At 40.4% G+C, this 25,212-nt stretch overlaps 1 protein-coding gene across 9 annotated transcripts in view; it reads left to right on the top strand.

Moving 5' to 3' along the window:
* Nucleotides 1–25,212, top strand: part of KLF12 (KLF transcription factor 12) — a 521,468-nt gene that overhangs the window by 229,858 nt on the left and 266,398 nt on the right. For all 9 annotated transcript variants that reach the window (XM_042254943.1, XM_042254945.1, XM_060394527.1 and 6 more), the window contains one exon: nucleotides 15,575–15,664. In XM_042254943.1, coding sequence (XP_042110877.1) covers nucleotides 15,575–15,664 — 90 coding nt within the window. The remainder of the gene's footprint in view (nucleotides 1–15,574; nucleotides 15,665–25,212) is intronic.

The raw sequence follows: 25,212 nt of genomic DNA, 5'->3' as shown, positions 1-25,212 counted from the left end.
CCATTTAAAATGATGGGACCAGATGCCATAATCTTGATTTTTTGAATGTTGAATTTCAAGCCAGCTTTTTCATTCTCCTCTTTTACTTTTATCAAAAGACTCTTTAGTTCCTCTTCAGTTTCTACCGTTAGAGTGGTATCACCTACATATCTGAGGCTGTTGATCTTTCTCTCAACAATCCTGATCCCAGCTTGTGTTTCCTCCCATAATTCTGCATGATGTACTCTGCACACAAGTTAAGTAATCAGGGTGACAATATTCAGCCTTGACATACTCCTTTCCCAGTTTTGCACCAGTCCATTGTTCCACGGCCACTTCTGTTACTTCTTGATCTGCTTACAGGTTTCTTAGGAGGCAGGTAAGGTGCTCTCGTACTCCCATCTCTTGAAGAATTTTCCACAGTTTGTTGTGATCTACACAGTCAGAGGCTTTAACATAATCAATGTAGCAGAAATTGATGTTTTTCTGGATCTCGCTTGCTTTCTGCGTGATCCAACAGATGTTGGCAATTTGATCTCCGGTTCCTCTGACTTTTCTAAATCCACCTTGTACATCAGAGTTCTCAGTTCTTGTACTGTTGAAGCCTAGCTTGAAGGATTTTGAGCTTAAACCTGCTAGCATGTGTAATAAGCACTGTTGTGCGGTAGTTTGAACATTCTTTGGCATTGCCGCCTTTGATATTGGAATGGAAACTGACCTTTTCCAGTGCTGTGGGCTCTGCTGAGTTTTCCAGATATACCAGCATGTTGAGTGCAATACTTTAACTGCATCATTTTTAAGGGTTTGAAATAGCTCAGCTGGAATTGGGTCACCTCCACTAGCTTTTTCCATATTAATGCTTTTAAGGGCCACTTGACTTCACACTCCAGAATATCCGGCTCTAGATAAGTAACCACACCATCATGGTTTTCTGAGTTGCTTACACTTCCTTTGTATAGTTTCTCTGTGTATTCTTGCCACCTCTTAATCTCTCCTGCTTCTCTTGGGTCCTTACTGTTTCCGTCCTTTACTGTGCCCAGTTTTGCATGAAGTGTTCTCTTGATATCCAATTTTCTTGAAGCGATTTCTAGTCTTCCCCATTCTACTGTCTTCCTTTATTGCTTTGCATTGTTCATTTCAGAGGACCTTTTTAATCTCTCCTTGATATTCTCTGGAACTCTGCATTCATTTGGCTATATCTTTCCCTTTCTCTTTTGCTTTTTCCTTTACTTTTTCCTCAGCTATTTGTAAAGCCTCTTCAGACAACCACTTTTCCATGTTGCATTTTTTTCTTTGGGATGGTTTTGGTCACTGCCTCCTGGACAGTATTAGGAATCTCTGTGCTTAGTTCTTCAGGCATTCTGACCCCTCGTATCTAATCCCTTGAATCTATTCATCATCTCCACTGTATAAACATAAGGGATTTGATTTAGGTTATACCTGAATGGCTTAGCAAATTTCCCTACTTTCTTCAATTTATGGTCTGAATTTTGCAGTAAGGAGCCCAAGATCTGAGTCACAGCTCCAGGTCTTGCTTTTACTGTCTGTATAGAGATTCTCCATTGTTGGCAGCAAAGAACATAATCTGATTTTGGTTGTGACCATCTGGTGATGTCCATGTGTAGAGTCATCTCTTGGGTTGTTGGAAAGGATGTTTGCTATGACCAGTGTGTTTTCTTGACAAAACTCTGTTAGCCTTTGCCCTGTTGCATTTTGTATTCCATGGCCAAACTTGCCTATTATTGCTGGTATCTTCTGACATCCTACTTTTGCATTCCAATCCCCTATGATGAAAAGGACATTTTTGTGGTTGTTTGCTCTAGAAGGTGGTGTAGTTCTTCACAGAAACTGATAAACTTCAGCTTCTTTGGCATCAGTGGTTGGGGCATAGACTTGTGATGTTGAATGATTTGCTTTGGAAATAAAGCAAGCCCATGCTTTTGGACACTTTTGTTGACTATCGGAGCTACTCTTTCTTCTAAAGGATTCTTGCCCTTAGAAGTAGATACAATGGTCACAATAGTGGATGTAATGGTCATCGGATTCAGTTTGCCCATTCCTGTCCATTTTAATTCACTTATTCCGAAGATGACCATGTTTAATCTTGTCATCTACTGCCTGACTACATCCAATTTACCTTGATTCATGGACCTAACATTCCAGGTTCTTATACAATATTATTCTTTACAGCATCGGACTTTAGTTTTACCACCAGGCACATGACTGAGCCTTGGCCCAGCCACTTTATTCTTGTTGGAGCTGTTAGTAATTGCAGTTCACTCTTCCCCAGTTGGATATTGGATGCCTTTTGACCTGGGGAGCTAATCTTCCAGTTTCATTTCTTTTTGCCTTTTCGTACCGTCCATGGGGTTTTTCAGGCAAGAATCCAAAAGTGGATTGCCCTTCCTCCTCCAGTGGACCGCATTTTGTCAGAACTCTTCGGTATGACCTGTCTGTCTTGGGTGGTCCTGCATGGCATGGCTCATAGCTTCATTGAATTATGCAAGCCCCTTCACCTTGACAAGGCTGTGATCCATGAAGGGGACAGTGTGTTATACACGTTCAAAATTGTACTGCTTCCGTTTTTGTGGGGCTAGTTATTAAGAGGCTGGAGGAAATAACAAGGCCTAAACAAATGCCATGCAGTTACATAATTCCTTAATAAGAAGTATATTTCAGAGTTCTGTCGAGTAAACTTTGTCTCTTTTCTGATTTTCCTTGTGTTGCATTTTAGAACTTTAAAAGTACTGTTTTATGGGGACAATAACCATAAATTTTATTTATCTACACATGCACACACACTCTCTCTCTCTCTCATAGCCTTTATAGAAATTCTAATGTGGCACAAAGATGAGTTATAAAATCACATGCAGAGGTGAGGGAGGGGCATTCAAGCCTGGGTAATGGCATGGAGGTGTTAATATCACTGGCTTTATATTGCCCTGAAACACAGATTTTAAACTTGGAGCTGTTTGGATTTGTGTTTCCTATGTAGTTCTGGTTTCCTTAAATAAGTTAGTAAGTTTTCCGCAGCTCAAATTACAAGGGTACTCTGTAGGTTTGTTCTCCTACAGAGAATATGTTGTAGCTGTAAATATCTTTCTTTAAAATAATGTGTTTCTGGGTAATGATGTGAAGGAGAACCATAAGAAAAGGCTTTGAGCACTGCATCAAATAACACTTGATTGCTAGGAAGGGCTCAGACACTACATGGTTGCACCCAGCAGTTGGAGAATACTAAATGTTTTCATTGAGATGCCTGTGGCGAGGTGAGCTGTATGTCTGTTATTGGTGTTCATCCTCACAGTTTAAAACTGATAAAATAGTTCACTGTTGCTGTTCATCATGAGAAATATATATCTATTGTGTCAATCAATCTTTCATAAATTCCTATTAACTGTATTTTTATCAAATCTGCCATTTTCATTCTAGTTATGTTGTAGTTCATATAGAGAAATCGCATACATAAAACTATGAGGGCTCTACAAAGTTTAGTAGAATGGTTGAAATAGTATAACTACTACTACTAATAAAATTCCTTAATATTAACTAGCTGTTAAAATACTTTGTGCTAAAGTATCTGATATGCATGCTCTCAATGAATCCTTAAAATCTGTGAAGTAGACTGTTATCTGTATTTTACAGGTAAGAAAACTGAAAACATGAGAATGTCATAACGCAGGAAATGTGTTCCTGGGCCCATGTTCTGGTCAATCTTCTATTGTAACTTTTACACTTCTGTATAATTGTTTAAAGTGTACAGGAAAAAAGTGCAGACCTGAAAGATAGAATGCTTTTTAAAAAAGTGAAAGGTGCAATAGTCAGAATTCTTGGAGATGGAATTAGATAAAGTGAAAGTAGATGTGTAAGAGCATTACCAGTAAAAATGTCAAATTAGTACAGAATTTGATATCATCATTAGTTATTACAGCTGAAAACATTGTTTGAAGAATGCAGAGAGATAACGGCTAGAGGTGGATGTACCTGGAAGGTGACAGATTAATTAATTTTGGGTTGAGCGTATGCATTTTGCCTTTGGCAGCTAGCTAGTGATGTCTTTCTCCATTGCATTCTCTGGACCTAGAGTTTTGAGGAAGACAGGAAAGACCTTTCCAGTGACGTGTCTTGCATGATTGTCTAGGCGATGCTGTGGTTGCACCATTGTATTTTTGATATAATCCTTTAAAAGCAATTACTTCTGTTTCACCTTTTAATAACATGGCAAACACTACATAGAGCTTTTATATGCTTTGACAATCCTTCTTAGATAAAATAAACAGTAAAGGTCATTTGTTTTAGCTTTACTTTTTTCAAACATACTTAGGAAACAACATCATGCCTAGGGTTTTCAAGGAATGTGAGATATTTGTTACAAAATCTTAACCCAATGATATGTTTAACATATAAAATAAGGCAGTGAATATAAGACCTGGTTTATAAGTTTATGTAGTTTTCTGGCCACTGTGGAGACCCTTGTGGTTGATTGTTTCTTTTTTACTTCATTAGACTAGTTCTAACAAAAAAAAAGTTAACTTGTATTTTTGTTTTTCCTGTTTTTTTTTTTTTTTTTTTTTGCATATTCCCAGTTCTTCAGTGCTGTTTCTTCAGCCTTTACCAGAGACAAGCACTCAACAGCTCATGTTTTAATAAGATAATCCATTTTGGGTTTGATAAGGACCCATTTGACATCACTATAGGTCAGGAAAGGTGGAGATACAGGTTAATAGTCATTTCCTTTGTTTCCTACAGAAAATAAATGACTTAATTTTTGATAGTACTCTTCATTGTCCCTAGGCACAGAGGACCAGTGATGTTATTTCATTACATATTCTGTTCAGTGTTCTGCATTCTTTTCATTACTGTCCCAATGACTTTTCATAAAGGAAAGTGGTGATGAATACGTTAATATATAGTATTCTTAAACTCATACTTCGGCAAATACCTATTTTGTTCTAAGTTTTGATAACCATGAAAGTCTGTAAAACACTAAATCCCAGGAAAAAAAATGAAAGTAAAGACATAGTTAATTCTTGTCTTGAATATATAAGCTTATGAGATGACTTCTTTGTATAGTTTTTTCCCCTTACTTTACCGAAACCTGTGTTTCCAAGTTTGAATAAATTTGACTCTGTTAGTATCTTTTATAATATTCAAACATACTCACCTTGTGAGACATTTTCTTCAATGCATAACAGATCCCTGAGTAAGCAAAAATGTATGGAAATTAAACAGTATACCCAAAGATTCATGTATCCCGGAGTGTAGTAGGTCCTTTACGGGATGTTGGAGGGCTCTATGGCATGTTTGGCTTTTCCTGCTATACATCCTGCCTCAGGCTTCATGTCCAATGTAGAAAACCAGTGCCATTCTTGACATTTCTGTTGACTCTCACCCCATACTTCCTCTTCCTTGTCCTCATCCAAAGCTATTCCTTCTTCCTGTAAAGTGTCTCTCTCAAAGAATCTTCTTCCTCCTTATTCCCACTGCCACTGCCTTGGGTCAAGACCTCACCATCTCTCCCCTGAGTTATTGCAGTAGCCTATGGCTACTTCCTTCGCATCAAATTCTATATGTAGATAAGCCATCTTCCAAAGCAAGTCCAGCGCTAGCTTTCCAAACACAAACAAACATATTATGCTTTTGTTTCATGATGCCCCGCCACCTATTGTGTGTTGCCCAAACACATTTCTTGCTCACTTACCTTCAGTTTTCTCAAGGCTGGGAGTCTTTCTCTCTTAGTCACTTGGGCCTCTTTCAACTAGCACATTGCAGTCACTAAAAAACACTTTTCAATGAATTACCGTACCATATAAGACCATTTGCCAGTTAACACCAAGTTACTTATCTGCTCTTATCTCTAGTTCGTTTTCCAGTGAACCACACAATGTTCCAGCCACATGATACCCTTTACTGTTCTTCACAAATATGAGAACTTCATTGCCCTTCATTGCGTATGCTCTTCTTCCCATCTGGAGAAAGAAATGGCAACCCACTCCAATTTCCTTGCCTGGAAAATTCCATGGACAGAGGAGCCTGGCAGGCTGCAGCCCATGGGGTTGCAAAGAGTCAGACACAACTGAGCACATACATACCTCTTCCCATCTATTTCTCAACAACCAGTTACCACCTGGGTCAGATGAACTCTGGGTACAAAATGATTTTAGATTTATTTACATTTATTCTTCTCAACAAACATTTGCTGAGCACATACTATGTATTGTATGTGTGTGTGCTCACTCAGCCGTGTCCGACTCTTTGCTACCCGATGGACTCTAGGCCACCATCCTCCTCTGTCCGTGAAATTTCCCAGGCAAGAACACTGGACTCGGTTGCCATTTCTTGCTTCAGAGGATCTTCCTTACACAGGGGTTGCACACCACGTCTCTTGTATCTCCTGCATTGGCAATCAGGTTCTTTACCATCGAGCCACCTGTTAGGCACACACATATAAACCAGGGGCTAGGCATACTCTTATGAACAAAAAGGCAAAGTCATGGTCATCCTGGAATTTACATTCTGGTGTAATAGCAGATAAAGAATTTGTCAGCTAGTGATGGAACACAAAGGTGGAACAGAATATACAGAGGCGTGGAAGACCAGCGTATTTGACTTGGTTGAGGTGTAATCTGAGCAGAATGGTGGAAAACAGGTTTGGGTAACTTTTTAGAGGCACTTTGATGAATGGTTCAAGGTACTTTTTCTAGAACAAGGTAAATCTTCAGACACGGCTGAGTGACTGAACACACACACACACGTAAGGACTTCAGAATGACCTTAACATCATCTCCTGAGTGGCTGAACACACACACACACACACACACACACACGCGCGTAAGGACTTCAGAATGACCTTAACATCATCTCCTGAGTGACTGAACACACACACACACACACACACACACACACGTAAGGACTTCAGAATGACCTTAACATTATCTCCTGAGTGACTGAACACACACACACACACACACACACACACACACACACACACACGTAAGGACTTCAGAATGACCTTAACATCATCTCCCTTCAGCGTGTCCATGAGCAGCCCGCCTTTGCCGTGCTCCTCCCATTGTACTCCTGGTTCTCAGCCTTTTGATGTAACAGCCCGAAGGACATTAGCCAGAGTGGCTGAACTACTGCTGGGCTCGTGCAGCTTTGAAGCCAATGTCAAAGTACCCAGTAGTTAAGAATCTCTATCCCGGGTAGCAGTAGAAAATAGATATTAGTAGATATTAGTCTCAGATATAGACTAGTAACCTTGGACAGGTTGCTTAATCTCTCTGAACCTGAATTTTCTTGTCTAATATGCACATAGTAAAAAAAAAAAAATTGTTGGGATACTAAATGACTAGAATGGAACTCTATAAAACTTCCTCTTTTGTTCACTGATGTTTCCTAAATACCTTGACAGTGCCTAGTACTCAGTGTTTTTTGAATGAATGAATGATATAACAAATATAAAGCACTGGAAACAACACTTGGTACATAAATGCTCAGTAAATGATACTTGTTATTATAGTTGTTTCTATATATGTGTTTTAAGTATTGTAGTTGTTACATAATTATTTTTTGAAATTATGAGACCCTGGAGTCGGATTGTGGTTGTGTTGCACGAGTTTCCTTAGGGTTAACCTTGTTTCTATACTCTAGTCCCTGACTTTGCCCCATTTTCTTTTGTAGTGCCTCATGGTTCACAGACATGGCTTGGATAGAATGAAATGACTGTAGCACAGACCGTCACTGCATGTTTAAGGAGAGATTTGGTCAACTCATGACCAAATAATTCAGAATATGAATGACAAAATAAGTTTTATTACAGTTTGTATTAATGCTGGGGTGGAAATTTAAGTGCTCAGATGACGTTTCTAAAAATGTCAGTGTAAACTGTTATTTTAATAATTTAGCACTTTGTGCTGTGTACTAAGCCGCTTCAGTTGTGCCCAACTCTTTGCGACCCTGTGGACTATAGCCAGGCTCCTCTGTCCGTGGGATTCTCCAGGCAATAATACTGAAGGGGTTTCCATCTCTCCCTCCTGGGGATCTTCCCAACCCTTCACCAACATAGAAAACAGTGACTCTTCCTATCAGGGAAATACAAGGCACCGCATTGCATGTGCAGCTTTACCAGTTCTTAAGAAAGGCACAGTTCCATGTTTCAGTGTGAGGGGATTATGGAAGGGTTTTGTTTTTGAGACTGCAGACAGATATTTCAGAAACTTGTATATATGAATCATTGAAGCCACTGAAGGAAATTTAAGCTGTGAGTCCCAGTGTGTCTATAGTTTGACTTCTAGTGGTCCCAGTGAAGAATGGTCATTAATGTGACATCCACTCTGCCATGCTGCAAAGCAATGAAACACGAAAGTCTGGGTCAGGGGGGCAGTCTGCGTTTGAACTGGTGTTTATTTTGTACCATTGGAGATACTCTGATTAGGTGTATGCCCGCTACAGAATTGATTTACCAGTGTTGAGGCTATGTGAGCTTAGAAAAATAAGCTTTTATACTTTAAGTGATTATAAATTATATGTGAGGCCCAAATGTATGTCTCTTGAATGTGAAAGGTAGGAGACAGAGTTCCTATATCATCTTAAGTACATGAAACTATTGTGAAAACATTGAATGAGCCATTTAGGACAGGACTATTTTCAAAATAGTAGCAGATCAGATTACCATAGATTTTTCTGGATGTTGAATTCAGGATAGGACTGACTGAATTCATTATGAGATGTTTCTAGGATAGGAATGTATAATCATAATAAGCCAAGTAAATATGTTGAGAGATTGATTTAAAGAAGAAAATGTGAAATAGCTTTGATACCAGTGATTTGTTTGAATTCTTCTTCTTCTTCCCCAAAATGTTGATACTTCGCTGGTGATTGGAAGTTGCACGTCCCATTTGTTCAAAGACTGAATCAGCTCAGCCCTGAGAGGAACCATTGATGGAGATTCTAGAGTTCGTCTCTTGGGGCCTTCAGTAAGGTGCTCGTGTCTTTTCCCATGTTGATGAGGGTTGCCTGTGAGCATATGTGCACAGAGAAAGGGAGTAAGAAGGAGAGGGAGAGAGGGGTGTAGTGGATGGGAGGGAGCTTAGCTAGGACTCAGGCTCATTTGATTTGGAATCAAGCTGCACCAATTACTAGTTGTGTGACTTTGGACAGTTTAACTTCATTGTGTCTCAAATGCTTGGTTTACTATAAGGACTGAAAGTGAAAGTGAAGTTGCTCAGTCGTATCTGACTCTTTGCGACCCCACGGACTATAGCTCACCAGGCTTGACCGTCCATGGGATTTTCCAGACAAGAGTACTGGAGTGGGTTGCCATTGTCTTCTCCAGAAGATCTTCCCAACCCAGGTATCAAACCCAGGTCTCCCGCATTGTAGGCAGAGGCTATATAAGGACTAAATGAGTACGAATCTCTTACACAGTGTCTAGTCCACAGCAGATATGCAAATAGTAGGTGTTATTATTTGTTTGTTTGTTGTTGTTTAGTTGGTTAGTTGTGTCTCTTTTTGACCCCATGGACTGTAGCCCAACAGGCTCTTCTGTCCATGGGATTCTCCAGGCATGATTTCTGGATTGTGCTGCCATGCCCTCCTCCAGGGGATCATCCCAACCAGGGATTGAACCTGTGTCCCTGAGTCTCAGCAGGCAGATTCTTCATGGCTGAGCCACCGGGAAAGCCCATTGTGTGTGTTACCAAGATATTAATGATAGTAAAATTATAGTTGTTTTATGCTACCTTTTGTTGCATAACAGCAGATAATGGAAGCCTTGAATTCTAATCTCTGAGATGATCCTTACAACGAGCAAAATTCACTCATTCTCTTGCATTTCAGCCAAAATTTGGGAGTTGGATAAAACACTTGAATGACCTATTGGTTGAATGGCATAAATGCTTGAAAAAAGTTGTTACTGTTGTTGATTTTGTTGTTATGTTAGAATTGAGTCAGAAAGGGTGGCGATTGACTTTTTTATGAAGTGGTTTTTTAGTAAAGCCTAATGCCAGCAAATTTGGAAAACTCAGCAGTGGCCACAGGACTGGAAAAAGGTTTTCATTCTAATCTCAAAAGGCAATTCCAAAGAATGCTGAAACTACTGCACAGTTGCACTCATCTCACATGCTAGTAAAGTAATGCTCAAAATTCTCCAAGCCAGGCTTCAGCAATACGTGACCCGTGAACTTCCTGATGTTCAAGCTGGTTTTAGAAAAGGCAGAGGAACCAGAGATCAAATTGCCATCATCCGCTGGATCATGGAGAAAGCGAGAGAGTTCCAGAAAAACATGTACTTCTGCTTTATTGACTATGCCAAAGCCTTTGACTGTGTGGATCACAACAAACTGTGGAAAATTCTGAAAGAGATGGGAATACCAGACCACCTGACCTGCCTCTTGAGAAACCTGTATGCAGGTCGGGAAACAACAGTTAGAACTGGACATGGAACAACAGACTGGTTCCAAATAGGAAAAGGAGTACGTCAAGGCTGTATATTGTCACCCTGCTTATTTAACTTCTATGCAGAGTACATCATGAGAAACGCTGGACTGGAAGAAGCACAAGCTGGAATCAAGATTGTTGGGAGAAATATCAATAACCTCAGAAATGCAGATGACACCACCCTTATGGCAGAAAGTGAAGAGGAACTCAAAAGCCTCTTGATGAAAGTGAAAGAGGAGAGTGAAAAAGTTGGCCTAAAGCGCCACATTCAGAAAACGAAGATCATGGCCTCTGGTCCCATCACTTCATGTGAAATAGATGGGGAAACAGTGGAAACAGTGTCAGACTTTATTTTTGGGGGCTCCAAAATCACTGCAGATGGAGACTGCAGCCATGAAATTAAAAGATGCTTACTCCTTGGAAGAAAAGTTAGGACCAACCTAGATAGCATATTCAAAAGCAGAGACATTACTTTGCTGACTAAGGTCCGTCTAGTCAAGGCTATGGTTTTTCCTGTGGTCCTGTATGGATGTGAGAGTGGGACTGTGAAGAAGGCTGAGCACCAAAGAATGGATGCTTTTGAACTGTGGTGTTGGAGAAGACTCTTGAGAGTCCCTTGGACTGCAGGGAGATCCAACCAGTCCATTCTGAAGGAGATCAGCCCTGGGATTTCTTTGGAGGGAATGATGCTAAAGCTGAAACTCCAGTACTTTGGCCACCTCATGCGAAGAGTTGACTCATTGGAAAAGACCCTGATGCTGGGAGGGATTGGGGGCAGGAGAAGAAGGGGACAACCGAGGATGAGATGGCTGGATGGCATCACGGACTCGATGGACGTGAGTCTGAGTGAACTCCAGGAGTTAGTGATGGACAGGGAGGCTTGGCGTGCTGCGATTCCTGGGGTCGCAAAGAGTCGGACACGACTGAGCAACTGAATTGAACTGAATTTCCTTATAATCTGATACTTTTACTTTTCCTATAAAAAGTGAAACTGAAAGTCACACAGTCATGTTCCGCTCTTTGCAACCCCTAAGGCTGTAGCCCCAAGGCTCCTTTTCCCATGGAATTCTCCAGGCCAGAATACTGGAGTGGGTAGCTGTTCCCTTCTCTAGGGGATCTTTCCAACCCAGGGATTGAACCCAGGTTTCCTGCATTGCAGGCAGATTTTTTACTCTCTGAGGCACCTGGGAAGCCCAAAAAAGGGTGATGCTTTTCACCAGTTCGTGTGTTTGCAATAGGGCTTCCAAGGTGGCACTAGTGGTAGAGAACCTGCCTGTCAATGCAGGAGACCTAGGAGTCACGGATTCTATCCCTTAGTCGCAAAGATCTGCTGGAGGAGAGCATGGCAGCCCAGTGCAGTGTTCTTACCTGAGAATTGCATGGACAGAAGAGCTTGGCCGGCTACGGTCTACAGGGTCTCAAAGAGTCATATACAACTGAAGCGACTTAGCACACACACACGCATGTTCTCATTATAAACTCCTCAGAGTCTTTTCTGAACGTACCTCAACCAATTTGGTGCATGCATCCTGAATTGCTACTATGTCCCTTTGATCATTACTGAATGTAACTTGGGCATGGGAGGGGGCAATTCATACTTCTCATTCAGTTCAGTGCAGTTCAGTCGCTCAGTCCTGTCTGACTCCTTGTGTCTCATTACCTGTAGCCAAACATTGAAGATTCATGATGTTTAAATGAATATGTCCTGCATCTTGAGAAATCACAACTAATCTCAGTAGAGGTTTTTGGCTTATGAAGGGAAACCTGGTTTAAAAATTAGATTGATTGAATGTTGACTAGCTTGTTCTTTATTACTTAAATTGTGCAAACTGGATAACCCATATTCTGGAGGAGGGGGAGGAGGAGACCTGCATTCTGGGATTTGGAGGATTCCAGTCTACCACTCCAAATTGTAGTAGTTGACTTGGAAAATCATCCTTGTTCTCTGTTTTTTAATGGGAGATTATCAGTGAGCATCATTTTTTTTTTTTCCTTCCTCACTGTTCCATTCAGAATACTATGAGATGCCAGGATTGAGCACAGCTGTTTTATACCTCCTTTGACTGGGAGAACTAGTATCAGCTGGACTGCTAAACGCCAAATCTTATTTGGCCAGTACGAATGTCTAGAGTACCATTCTGATCCAGTGCACATGTAACTGATCGACAGCCAGCTAATCTGATGGTAAATTTGGCTATAATTGATACAGTTTACTCAGATGAATTAAGTAGCATAGGTATATAGATGTGTACATGAATATAAGCACAGGCACATAAATTATATAGGGTTGTATAATATCACAAAGTTTGTCACAACGTAAAGAGTACCATGTTACTAAAATTGATGACTGTAATTTTATTTTCCTCTGGGGACTCAATCGGGCAATTGGATTCTCCTGTAAATGCATTTTGATCAAGATCATGGCAAGATATGTTTGACAGCAATTTCAAATTATTACAGTTTGTTACATATTTAAAGTCTGCAGTCAATTGAGACTGTATGTATCTGATTTTAGCTTAGAGAGATAAATCTATTGTGTTTTGTTCCAAGGACTATACTCTTAATGCTGTAAAATTATCACGTTTTATAAAAACCATACACCTTGTTGGATGGTCTGGAATATGGTGTGATGCACCGAATATGTGTGTTTGTATTTATGCTAAACAAGGTTAGAATCATGAATGCAGAGATTAATATCCCTTATGTGTGTACAATATAACTTTCAGGCATATGTATGCATTGAATCTGTACTAGTTGCAAGAGTTTCTTAAAGATTGGTTCCTTAGCTGTGAATAGTGTTATTTATGATGTTTATTATGGCTGTGCTTTGGCTGATTCTGGAAAAACCAGAGGAAGAGAAATATTTGCAGGGCAAACTTTATTTAAAAAGAAATTTTTTTTGGAAAACGTATTGGATTTTTGTTGACTTTTACATGAAATTGACATGTAATCGTGTCTTTAACACATCTAGAATTATTTGAGTACAACAACAGCAACACAAATGATATTGCAAATACAGTGATATTTAAATGTACTCAATGGAATATGAACGCAGTCAGCGTTTTATGATTTATCTGTTTTTAACTTCAAAGGCTGTGGTTAGCTTGCCTTTAAAAAAAAAAAAAAAAAAAAAAAGAGTTGATCACAGCCAGCCAGGAAAACAGCTGAAGTATATCAGCTGTAAATTGGTATAAAGCACTAAAAGGGACATTAGCCTCTAATCAGATTCTAACAGTTCATTAAACCTGCTTTTCCAGAATCGTTCTTTGTCTTTCCCCTCTCTTTGCAAGGCATCTTCTTCCCTTTCCACCTGGGCAAGACCTCCTCCGGGGTAGGAAACTATATCAACTCATCCTTCATTGTCTACCAACCAAATAGCCTCCCAGAGGCTTTGTTAGGGCAAATTCCTGGCTGCTGTGAAGGACTGGGCATTTGAGGGTTGGGTACCTCTTTCCTAGGCTTCCCTGAGGCTGAGAGGGGGCAAGCCCAGCTGGCCACTTCCAACCGTGCATGCAAGTGCCCCGTTGGGATTTGAGATCCATGCCTGATGTGTAAGCAATCCATCAGTCTCCCTGAAAGGATTTTAAGCTTGGAACAAATGCACTGAGCTCACCAGTTAACACCAGATTTCCTCCTATTCTAAGCCATGAGGGTATGAAAATCCCTCCAAGATACAGACAAATCAAAAGCAAACATTAAAAAAAGTATCCTATCAGTGTTAATAATATTGTACTTTTCTAAGAGAGGAGCATGACAGTAATTTTCTTTTTATTCCTTAACAAACTAGGTAACATGGAATTTCTGAATGCTCATTAGTTAGATTTAGTGTAAATTTGCTTTTTCTTGCTGTTGGTTTCTCTGAGCAAATATTTGTCATGAGTGGCTCCATACATTTTATTTCTTAGAGTATTTTTGTTAAACAAAAAAGAGAGTCCAGAAATGGGAGAAATAATTAGAGCTTCACCATGCTGCGCTCTGTTGGTATTATTTGGTAATAAAAGCATTTAATTTATGATGTGTTGAAGTGGGAGTTTTTATTCAACTGTCTGCTGGGGAGAAAAGCAACTCTATGAATGGGGAAAACTTGATGGTTTAGAAGTGATTTTAACCTTTGTCACCATGTAGGCAAACATTTAGAAAATGTCTTTTTTCTTTTAGTAAGACCACTTAAGTGTCATAGTTACATTCTATAACCGAGCAAAGAAACTATCCTAAAAATTCAGTCAAACTTAGTGATTTTAATTTCTGGGTTTAGTCAGTATTTGAGAGTAAAGTTGGCATTCTCAACATGTTTTAAAACATGAGCCTGATTTTGGCCTGAAGCAAACACTGATGTGTGGCTTTATGACTCCCTTCCTAGGTTTTTGACTTCAGAAAATCCCCAAAGTTGTGGAAATTAGTTGAAGATAACCTTGATTTAATCTTTTTATAAATGTTGTTGGAAATTCTCCTGAACCACATAGAAGTAAGGTTTTCCTTTCAAGAGGTGGCAAATGGAGCCAAACATATACCAGAACAAAAAACAAATTGTTGTTTATTCTTTGATTATGATTTCAGCTTAAGAATTCATTCTTAATCCAAGACTTACATTAGTTGTTTTCGAAGAAGGTGTTTGAGGTTGATAGGTAGAAATTTTCATTGGGTCAGATATGCCACAATACCAGAATTAACTGTCTAGTGTTATAGTTTCTTGCTTTTAAAATTATTTAGACTTTGACAGGAATATGAGAGTATATAAATTATTGTGATCTGTTTTCTTCTTTATGGATTTCTGTATGCAATACAACCTCCAAAGCTAAAGGAATAAAGAAACTTGCCTTGCATTTCCTTCCACTATTTGCAAAAGCTTGATGAATTATTCCAGCCCCATATAAATTAATGTAAGGTTTCCTTACTCCAGTTTATTATCATCTGACCTGCAACCCAGAGGTCAGAGAATCAGACTGATTAATTCAAGTTCTTGGTCATTATTTCTAATGAAAGTTCAGAATGGGGGGATAATTGGTGGTGCGGGTATTCTCACTTAATTATACTATATTGTTAAAACGTTAGGTTAGCAGTACTAAATGTGCTACAATGATGGCAGATTCTACCAGATGTCCTCCATTGAAGGCTTTATAGCTGAATTTCCCTCTCTCCCTTTTTTTATTCTCAGAATATCAACACCTTGGAGAACAGAATGTTAATGCTTGATGGGATGCCGGCAGTCAGAGTCAAAACAGAGCTTTTGGAATCTGAGCAAGGGGTAAGCGAAAGTTTCTGAAGATGCCCCACCCCTTTTTCTCTCAGACCCTGGCAGCCATTCATGTCCAGAGTGTTCTGAGGTTTGCAGAACACTTCTGATTTCTCCCTTGCTTCAGCTTTTATCTCTTGAGTAACAATCCTCTGAGACGGTGGGTGATTCTTACCCATTTGCAACCTCAAAACATTACTAACTTACAAAAGACAGCTTCCTAAATTTAGGAAGTCATAGTGACCATATGGCTTTATTTAAATAGATGCATGTTTTGGAAAGCTGTAACAATGCAGAGCACAGGGGAAGTGTTAAAAAAATAAGATGCGACTATAACCTCAAAGTCAATATAGATGGGTTCTTCCAAGTTAGGAAATTACAGAGTACAGCTGGGGGAAGGTTTACTGTTTGTTGGATGGACTTCTCTTTTGACACTTGTGTTTACCCTTTCTTCGAGTTGATGAAATTTAGGTCAGTGAGTTTGAAAAGCACATAAAAGCAAAAGAAAGCTTGTTGAACAATAACATAGCCAAATGACAGTTTATGGCTACTGAGTATATAAAGACTAAAGAGCAGAGCTGGCTTTTTTTTTTTTATAAGGATGTGGGTGATTTTATAATCGTTAACATTTATATTAATAGGTTCGCTTGTAAAAACCATCCTCAGGGTAATGTGTGGCTGACCACCTTTTATGTTTAAGGGATAAAGCACCGTCTACCTATCTTATTAAGCCAGCATTACACTCATGACCAAAAAAAAGGGCATCAGTTAAATATTTAGTCTTAATATTGTTTATGTATCCTTTATTCAAATCAAGATCAAAGCAAAACCTTAGCAACGTTTTATAATTGAACAATCAAAAGATATTTTAAGTGCGAGTAAAATCTCACAGGCTAAAAAAAAAAATCAGTGCGCATGAGCTCTTCTGGGACCCTGTTCAGAAGGTTAGGATATTGATGTAGCAAAAGGATTTCATAATGAGGACAGTCAAGGGCAAGGATCTTGATGGTTGCATTTAGAGGTCCTCCAGTAACGTCCCATTCTTGAGCACTGTGCGCCAGGCTGTGTGGCATTTCATAACGTGTTCTCTTCTGTATAAGCCAGTGTCTGAAACAGACTCCCATCATGTAGAGGGTTTCATTTCATCTTTATGTTCAGTGTAGACTGGGGAGCTCTGAAATGAGCATTGTGGAGTATGTCAACCGGAAGTACAACCCCACAGCTCTCTATGTGATGTAATGACTGATGCCCAGAGATTCAAGCAGCGGCCATGGTGGAAGAAAAGACTATATGTCAGTTATTAATACTTGTTTTCTGATTTTAAACAAACCTTCAGGAAAAGTCATGTGTTCACCTGGATTTTCTAGCCTGACACTCAGCAAGTTAAATCCTCCAAACAGTTTTTTACCTTTATTGTGTAGCTTAACCACAATAGAATGTGTTTTATCTTTTCACATTTCTGTTTTCTTAATTTAAATGCATTAGCATCAGTTTAATAAAATATATTTCTACACGCCCTATGTTTAAGAAAACATACAAACCATAACATCTCATTTGGAGAAGTCAGCATGATGGGAAAGTGAAAATAGTATATTTCACAACATTGCTTCTATTTCACAATATGTTCCTCAACTTGAATAGCAGCAAATCTGTTCAAGTCATACATGTTGAAGGAAGGCAGAAAACCCCAAAATATACTGTATGTACAGAAAACCACTTAGAATGTATTACCAGGGCTACTAGTCAAAGCCAGGATATGCACTATTGTCATGGTCTTGGAAATCTTTAAGAACATCTAGGTACTTCTCTCCAAAAAAGGCTTGCACGAAAGGTTTAGGTACATAAAAAACAAAAGCCAATATTCCCAGGGGTTGTACAGTGTGCATGAGAAACTCGTGTCACATTATTTATAGAAAGTATTTTTTTGGTCCTCAAATAGGGACAGGAAAAGTTGTAAGTTCTAGGTTTTACTTAATTCATTAAAATCAGTTTTCCTCCTTGTGAATGGAACTGATGTTGACATTTTATCCCTAATTTAGATTTTGTGTGTTGGAGGGGCATAGAAGCTGAATTTATTCTTTTTCTTAGCAATGTATATACTTTTCTTACATACATGGCAGATATAACTGCATTCTCTTTAACAGTAAAACTTTAAGAGAAGCACACCGTGCTATTTAATGAATTGTATTATGATTGATTATTTACAGAATATAATTGTATTTAGTCATTTATAATGCTTTTAAGTCAGCTCTTCTTTAAAGAGACCAAATCAGCAATTTTAGTGAACTTTAATTTTGGTTCCTTTACTGAAGTATCTCATTGAGGATGATGGGATGGGTGATAATAATGTGGAATTTCAGAATCTCAGAACTATTTTAAGGTAAGAAGTGCTAAATTCTAAACATGATCTCCGTGTTACAGAACTCTTTCCTTATTGAGTATTAAAGTCTGGTTGAAGTTTGATTCTTCATATGAAAATGTAACTATATTAGTGAAATTAAAATCACATGTATGATTATGGGCTTTTGAAAATGAGATGTTACAGTGAACAAAATTATAGAAATGTGCCTATGCATCAGAGCAGTGAATGGAAAGGGTGAAGCTGGTGTGTTGGTGGGTTTCTGTAATCACTCAGGAAACCTAGTTTTAAGACTTCTCCATCAGTGTTTAGGACAACGAAAGTGAACCTGGCTTTCAGGCTGTAGGCAGCACTGTAAGATCTGCTCCTGTGCACGGGCCCCCTGTCTCAGGGCGCTATGAAGGCATCTGTTCCTTCTCTCTTTCTTGCTATAAATAGTCCCTTCGGTCCCCAGCTGTCAGCTGGTCTCTGCATGTGCCCCCACCCCTCCAAGGAATTCAGGGCCGGATGAGCTCATTTTAGAGCTTAAAGAAAGACTGTGGAACAGGCCAAGGCTGGCCACTCACTTTACTCTCGGAAAACTTCTGGCTGCCTTGCCTCATCTCCTTAATAGTTTTATGATGTGTGTATGTGGTCCCATCTCTTCAATTAGATTGGAAGTCCTTAAAGAGCAAGAACTACTTTCTGCCTTTTTCTTGTAGTTCCTGGCACTTGGTAAATACATGTTCTGTGCAGCTCGTCCAGGCATTTTAACTGGCATAATGCAAAATATGAAATCAGTCAACAGCTAGCTATAAACCTGCTCCGTCTACCTCGTAAGGTTGTTGTGAACGTAAAGATAAGCACTGAAAATAAGAGATTGCCATTGGTGACAGCCTCCATCATGCAGCCATGTTAACTGGATAGATGAGGGTGGCTCATTGAAACCACTTCTGCGTGTCTCCCTTCTGTTTGGAACACTCTTGAAAGTGAAAGTGTTAGTTGCTCAGTCATGTCTGACTCTTTGCGACCCTCTGGTCTTTAGCCCGCCAGGCTCCTCTGTCCATGGGGGTTCTCCAGGCAAGAATACTGGAGTGGGTAGCCAGGCCCTTCTCCAGGAGATCTTCCCTACCCAGGGGTTGAACCCGAATCTCCTGCATTGCAGACAGATTCTTTACCATCTGAACCACCAGGAAAGTGGTTAGTTGTGTTGAGGTTGCTCATTATTCCAGTCTCCTGAAATGGGACTTTAGTTTTCTCCAGGCTCTTTGGTAGTACAGCACATGCTGCTGTGTGGTCCATGGCAAGGTCATGTGCTCCTGTGATACACTCCAGGGGCCCAGCGTGGAGTGTGGGGTGACTTTGTCTGTGACCTTCGGTGCTTGTGTTCTCCTGGGACAAGAGCTTCCCAAATGCTGTCAGCCTTTGAATATTCTAATGTGTTACTGAGCCCAGGACTAAAGCAGGAGGAGGAATTCTGGAACTATTACACCCATAGATAAGGCTGTGTGCAGAGAACAGGCACCGCCTAAAAGACGTAAAATGTGAGTTTATTCGTGGCCCTGCAGCTCCCCAGCTGGAATGGCATTGGCAAGGAACTGCTCACCTCCAGGCCTCTGTGTCTTCATCTGTGCGGTGGGGGTGTTGAGATGAGGCCTTCCAAATTCAGCCTGACCGTCTTTAATTCTAGTTTCTTTCATGGAGTGAAAGAAAGGGAAACTTTAGTTGCTCAGTGGTGTCCAACTCTTTGCGACCCCATGGACTGTAGTCCGCCAGGCTCCTCTGTCCTAGGCATTCTCTGGGCAAGAATACTGGTGTGGGTTGCCATTTCCTTCTCCAGAGGATTTTCCTTACCCAGGGATTGAACCCCGGTCTCCTGCATTGCAGGCAGGAATGAGAGAAAGCATTTTTAATTATGAGTCTAAAAGTGATACTGAGATGAAAATGCCTATATATGAAAGCAGAAATGTGGTGACTTTACGGTGAGACAGGCTTGAGTTCAGATGCTTCCCTAGCCAGGGGCCTGCTCTGGGGCCCTTTTGGTCTCCGGTCTCTGTCCACCCAGTCCCCCTGACCTGGGAAGTGAAGCAGACCATCTAGCCCCACAGGAAGGAGCCTGCCCACATGCGGTGGCTGCTCACGGAATGTTCTCCTTTTGAGGAAAAACAGAATTAGAAAGGGCCCCATTGCTTTACTTTCCATTTCTGCAGTTCTCATCGTTATTGAGCACAGATTTCAACATCTGCCTTAGTTTATAATCCTAAGAGAGGCTTTAAGGTAAATCTCAAATCAGAAGCGTTCTTTATTTTAATTTCTATTCAAGCATGTTTGGAAAAATGTTTCAAATTCTGATCAGATTTTATCTTGTAGAAATACAGAATGAATGCAGAAATCAATTATTGTTTTAAGACAAAAATGATATCACCATTTGGTGTGATAATGGTATTTGACCATAATTTTTAAAAAAGGAACTCTTGGGTTTGCATACTTTAAAGATAGTTGTTGATGTTTTTACAGATGAAATGATTCAACAGCTGGGAATTGCTGCAGCAAAACAAAATGGGAGGGTGGATGAGGGTGGATGAGGGTGGATGAGTGGAGACAGATGTAATAAGAGTGGTCATGATTTCATCATTAGTGAAGCTGGGCAGTGGGTACGAGGGCCCTTGTTTAACTCTTCTTCCTGATTGTATATAGGTTTGAAATTCTTTAAAGTATAATTTTTAAAAAAGCTCTCAATGAAAATATGACAGATACATAGTAGGTGCATAGGCATCAGAGGGGGACAGGCAGGAATCACTTGTCATTCAGTCACCTTCATTCTTCTTGTTCTAAGACCTGAGGAGTCTTCCACCGGGGTGGAGCAGAGTCCCTGTTCCAGTCACAAGCATGTTGGAGCCCTTGGTTTCTCCTCCTCTCTCTCCTCTTGTCCAGGCAGGTGCAGTTCTGACCAGTGGGCTGGTAGGCAGAGGGTAGTGGTATGAGTGTGGCTGAGAGAGAGGAGGAGATTGGATGTTCTGCCCCTTCGGAAAAAAAAAAAAAAAAAAGGAATATATTCGCTTTACAGTGCTGTGTTCATTTCTACTCTACAGCAAAGTGATTCAGCTATACATACACATATATATCCCCTCTTTTTTGGATTTCCTTCCCATTTAGGTCACCGTAGAGCACCGAGTTCCCTGTGCTAACAGTAGGCTTTCATATCTGTTTTATACATACCACAGCCCAGGAGCTGGGGGGGACAGGTATGGCAGCAGAGGAGAGATACATTCCATTGTATCCTCCATGGTTTCCTACCAGAGAACATCAGCCCTGGTTGGACCAGAGATCCCTGAGTGCCCTAATTTTAGAGTTAGGACAAAAGAGAATAATGGTCTTTTCTCTGGAGTAGCTTTCGTAAACCCTTCTTCAGGACGTCCATAACAAGGGGTTGAAGGTATTTCTGTGTCACAGAGGACCGACTAGTGCCATTAAGCTGACTGTGTTGCCGCTTCCCTAAGAGCAGAGCTCATACTTTATGTTTCTTGTTATTCTTCACCTTCCCAGCACAAGGAGTTGATTGGCAGGGCTCAGCCAAGAGTGATCAATGCAGATGCTGTTTGGTGTAAGTGGGAGCCAGTGTCACACTTTAGAATTGAGAGGATTTGGAGACAGGTGCCTTTCTGGAAAAGCCCCCAGCCCTTAGGTTTAATAAACAGATGAAAACAGGTGCGAGTGTTGTTGTTGCTGTTTAGTTGCTAAGTCGTGGCCAACTCTTTGTGATCCCATGGACTGCAGCATGCCAGCTTCCCTATCCTTCAGTATGTCCCGGAGTTTGCTCAAACTCATGTCCATTGATGGCATCAAAGATGCCATCCAGCCATCTCATCCTCTTGTTGGCCCCTTCTCCTCCTGCCCTCAATCCTTCCCAGCATCAGGGTCTTTTCTGATGAATCAGCTCTTTGCATAAGGTGACCAAAGTATTGGAGCTTCAACATCAGTCCTTCCAATGAATATTCAGGGTTGATTTCCTTTAGGATTGACTGCTTTGATCTCCCTGCAGTCCAAGGAACCCTCATTGTAGTTGGAACCTAGATTAGAGATTGGTAGTTACATTAGAATTGAGTGGCTTTAGAGGAAAAGAAAACACACTCAACAACACATCTAGCTTCTTTTTCCTCAGTAAACCACTATGTTTAATTTAACATAAAAGATTTAATATACATTTGTGTGTCAAGGCTTAGTAAGACAGTGTTACTTTAATGACTTCATCAGAAGAGATGAGAAAGCATTATAAAAATGCCACTTGCATTGCCCTTCAACAGCACCTCATTATTACCTCCCCTACTGTGGGAACAGGCGCCAGCATAGCTAGTAAATTGGTAGAATTATCTTAGGCATATGAATTTGCTTATCATTTAATATTCTCTGATGACCCACTACTTGAGATCTTTTGATCTCTAGTCAAATCTTTGCATGTCACTACCTGGCTTCAAAGAAAAACATAGGCAGAAGCTGTGTTATTGCTAATATGACAAGACCATTAAAAAAAAAAAAGGCAGGAAAAAAGTATCTATACTTCCAAAACTCACATTGTAGGGACGAGCTCTCTTCCACTATAGAAGCAGAGTTGGACTGATTTTTAATAATGTCAGAATGGCCAATAAATGTATTAATAGAAAGAATTGAAAATCAATGAGCTGTGATAGTAATTACAGATAGCACCCAAGGGAAATATAGCTGGCAGCCTAATCCCTTCCCTCAGGGCCTGCCCTGGGCAACGCTATGAAGTTGATAATTCTGCCCTCCTCTTTCCCATTAGCAATGTACTTTTTCCTTCAGCTTCATTCCTTTTCGCCCGCCATCCAGACACCCTGACCCTCTGTGCAGCGATGATTCTCTGTATCCACAGATGAGTGGTTCTAACTGCAGTCTCATTAGTTGAGGAGAATGTGAAGTGCTGTTCTTTTCAAGCGTTATTTGCATGTGCATAGGGTCAGTGCTTTGTAAAAAGGAACACATTTTTAAAGCAAACTCATGCTCAGAGTCTTTTGGGAATTTTGATTGGGGGAAAATTAACCTTCCCGAAATATTTCAGCTTCTGAATTATGATGTTCTCCTTCATGTACTAGTCGTTGTGGGAGAATAAGGAAAAAAAAAAATCTGGAGCATAAGGTGTGTATTTCTCTATATCTGGGTGTGTTTTCTTGTAATAATATTTACAAACTGATGCATAGTCTCTAAGAGTCTCACAAAAATACCTCATTTAGCCTTTGGAGGACTTTTTTTCTTGACTGTGAGGGATTAACTGCTATGGGTATTAACCTCTTACTGTAAACATTAGAAAACCATGCAAAATATATGAAATGTTTTCTTACCTAGTGGACAACTGTAATCTTTAGCAGTAGGAGGACAAAGGATGTGATTTGACTCTCGCCTCAACCTCCTAGAGGCAAACAGGGAGGAGCCAGTATTCACACCGAGGTAAGCAGGCAGGGTTTGGAATTTGGAGAGGTCAAGGCAGCTAATTTTAAAGCGAACAGTAACAGGAAGTAGCTGTACAGAGAGAGGGCTCTAGGAATCTTTAAACTGGTCCCCTTAAGGGTTTGGCTAAGTAGTGATCTGCCTGTGTGGAGAGGATGGCAAGGAAAGAACCAGGATGGCAGTTCAGTTCAGGTCAGATGCTTATTCGTGTCTGATTGTTGCAACCCTGTGGACTGCAGCACAGCAGGCTTCCCTGTCCATCACCAGCTCCTGGAGCTTGCACAAACTCATGTCCATCGCGTCAGTGATGCCATCCAAACATCTCATCCTCTATTGTCTCCTTCTTCTGCCTTCAATCTTTCCCAGCATCAGGGTCTTTTCCAATGAGTCAGTTCTTCACATCAGGTAGCCAGAGTACCAGAGCACTGCATCAGTCCTTTCAAAGAATATTCAGGACTGATTTCCTTTATTTTTTTTTATTATTATTTTTTTTTAGTTTTTTATTTTTTAAATTTTAATATCTTTAATTCTTACATGCGTTCCCAAACATGAACCCCCTCCCACCTCCCTCCCCATAGCATCTCTCTGGGTCATCCCCATGCACCAGCCCCAAGCATGCTGCATCCTGCGTCAGACATAGACTGGCGATTCAATTCTTACATGATCGTATACATGTTAGAATGTCATTCTCCCAAATCATCCCACCCTCTCCCTCTCCCTCTGAGTCCAAAGGGATTGACTGCTTTGATCTCCTCACTGTACAAGGGACTCTCAAGAGTCTTCTCCAACACCACAGTTCAAAAGCATCATATCTTTGGTGCTCAGCTAACTCTGTGTTCCAGCTCTCATATCCATACATGACTACTGGAAAAACCATAGCTTTGACTAGATGGACCTTTGTTAACAAAGTAATGTCTCTGCTTTCTAATATGCTGTTTAGGTTTGTCATAGCTTTTCTTCCAAGTAGCAAGCATCTTTTAATTTCATGGCTGAAGTCACCATCTGCAGTGATTTTGGAGCCCAAGAAAATAAAGTCTGTCAATGTTTCCTTTGTTTCTTCATCTATTTGCCGTGAAGTGATGGGACCGATGCCATGATCTTAGATTTTTGAATGTTGAGTTCTAACCCAGCTTATTTCACTCCTCTTTAACTTTCATCAAGACACGCTTTAGTTCTTCTTCAATTTCTGCCATAAGGGTGGTGTCATCTGCATATCTGAGGTTATTGTTACTTCTTTTTGGTAGTCTTGATTCCAACTTGTGATTCATCCAGGATGGCTACAAGTGGAACTGTTCTTGGAAGAGCTAGTATGGATTACTAAACTCAGTGGCTAAAGAAGAAATTAAGCAGAAATTGCTTTCAGTTCAGTTCAGTGGCTAAGTCGTGTCCGACTCTTTGTGACCCCATGAATCACAGCACACCAGGCCTCCCTGTCCATCACCAACTCCCGGAATTCACTCAGACTCACGTCCATCGAGTCAGTGATGCCATCCAGCCATCTCATCCTCTGTCGTCCCCTTCTCCTCCTGCCCCCAATTCCTCCCAGCGTCAGAGTCTTTTCCAATGAGTCAACTCTTCGCATGAGGTGGCCAAAATACTGGAGTTTCAGCTTTAGCATCATGCCTTCCAAAGAAATCCCAGGGCTGACCTCCTTCAGAATGGACTGGTTGGATCTCCTTGCAGTCCAAGGGACTCTCAAGAGTCTTCTCCAACACCACAGTTCAAAAGCATCCATTCTTTGGTGCTCAGCCTTCTTCAC

Source organism: Ovis aries, chromosome 10 (assembly GCF_016772045.2).
Source record: "Ovis aries strain OAR_USU_Benz2616 breed Rambouillet chromosome 10, ARS-UI_Ramb_v3.0, whole genome shotgun sequence".
NCBI lineage: Eukaryota > Metazoa > Chordata > Mammalia > Artiodactyla > Bovidae > Ovis > Ovis aries.
Note: the sequence above shows the minus strand (reverse complement) of the source record. Positions and strands in the feature narration are given on the sequence as shown.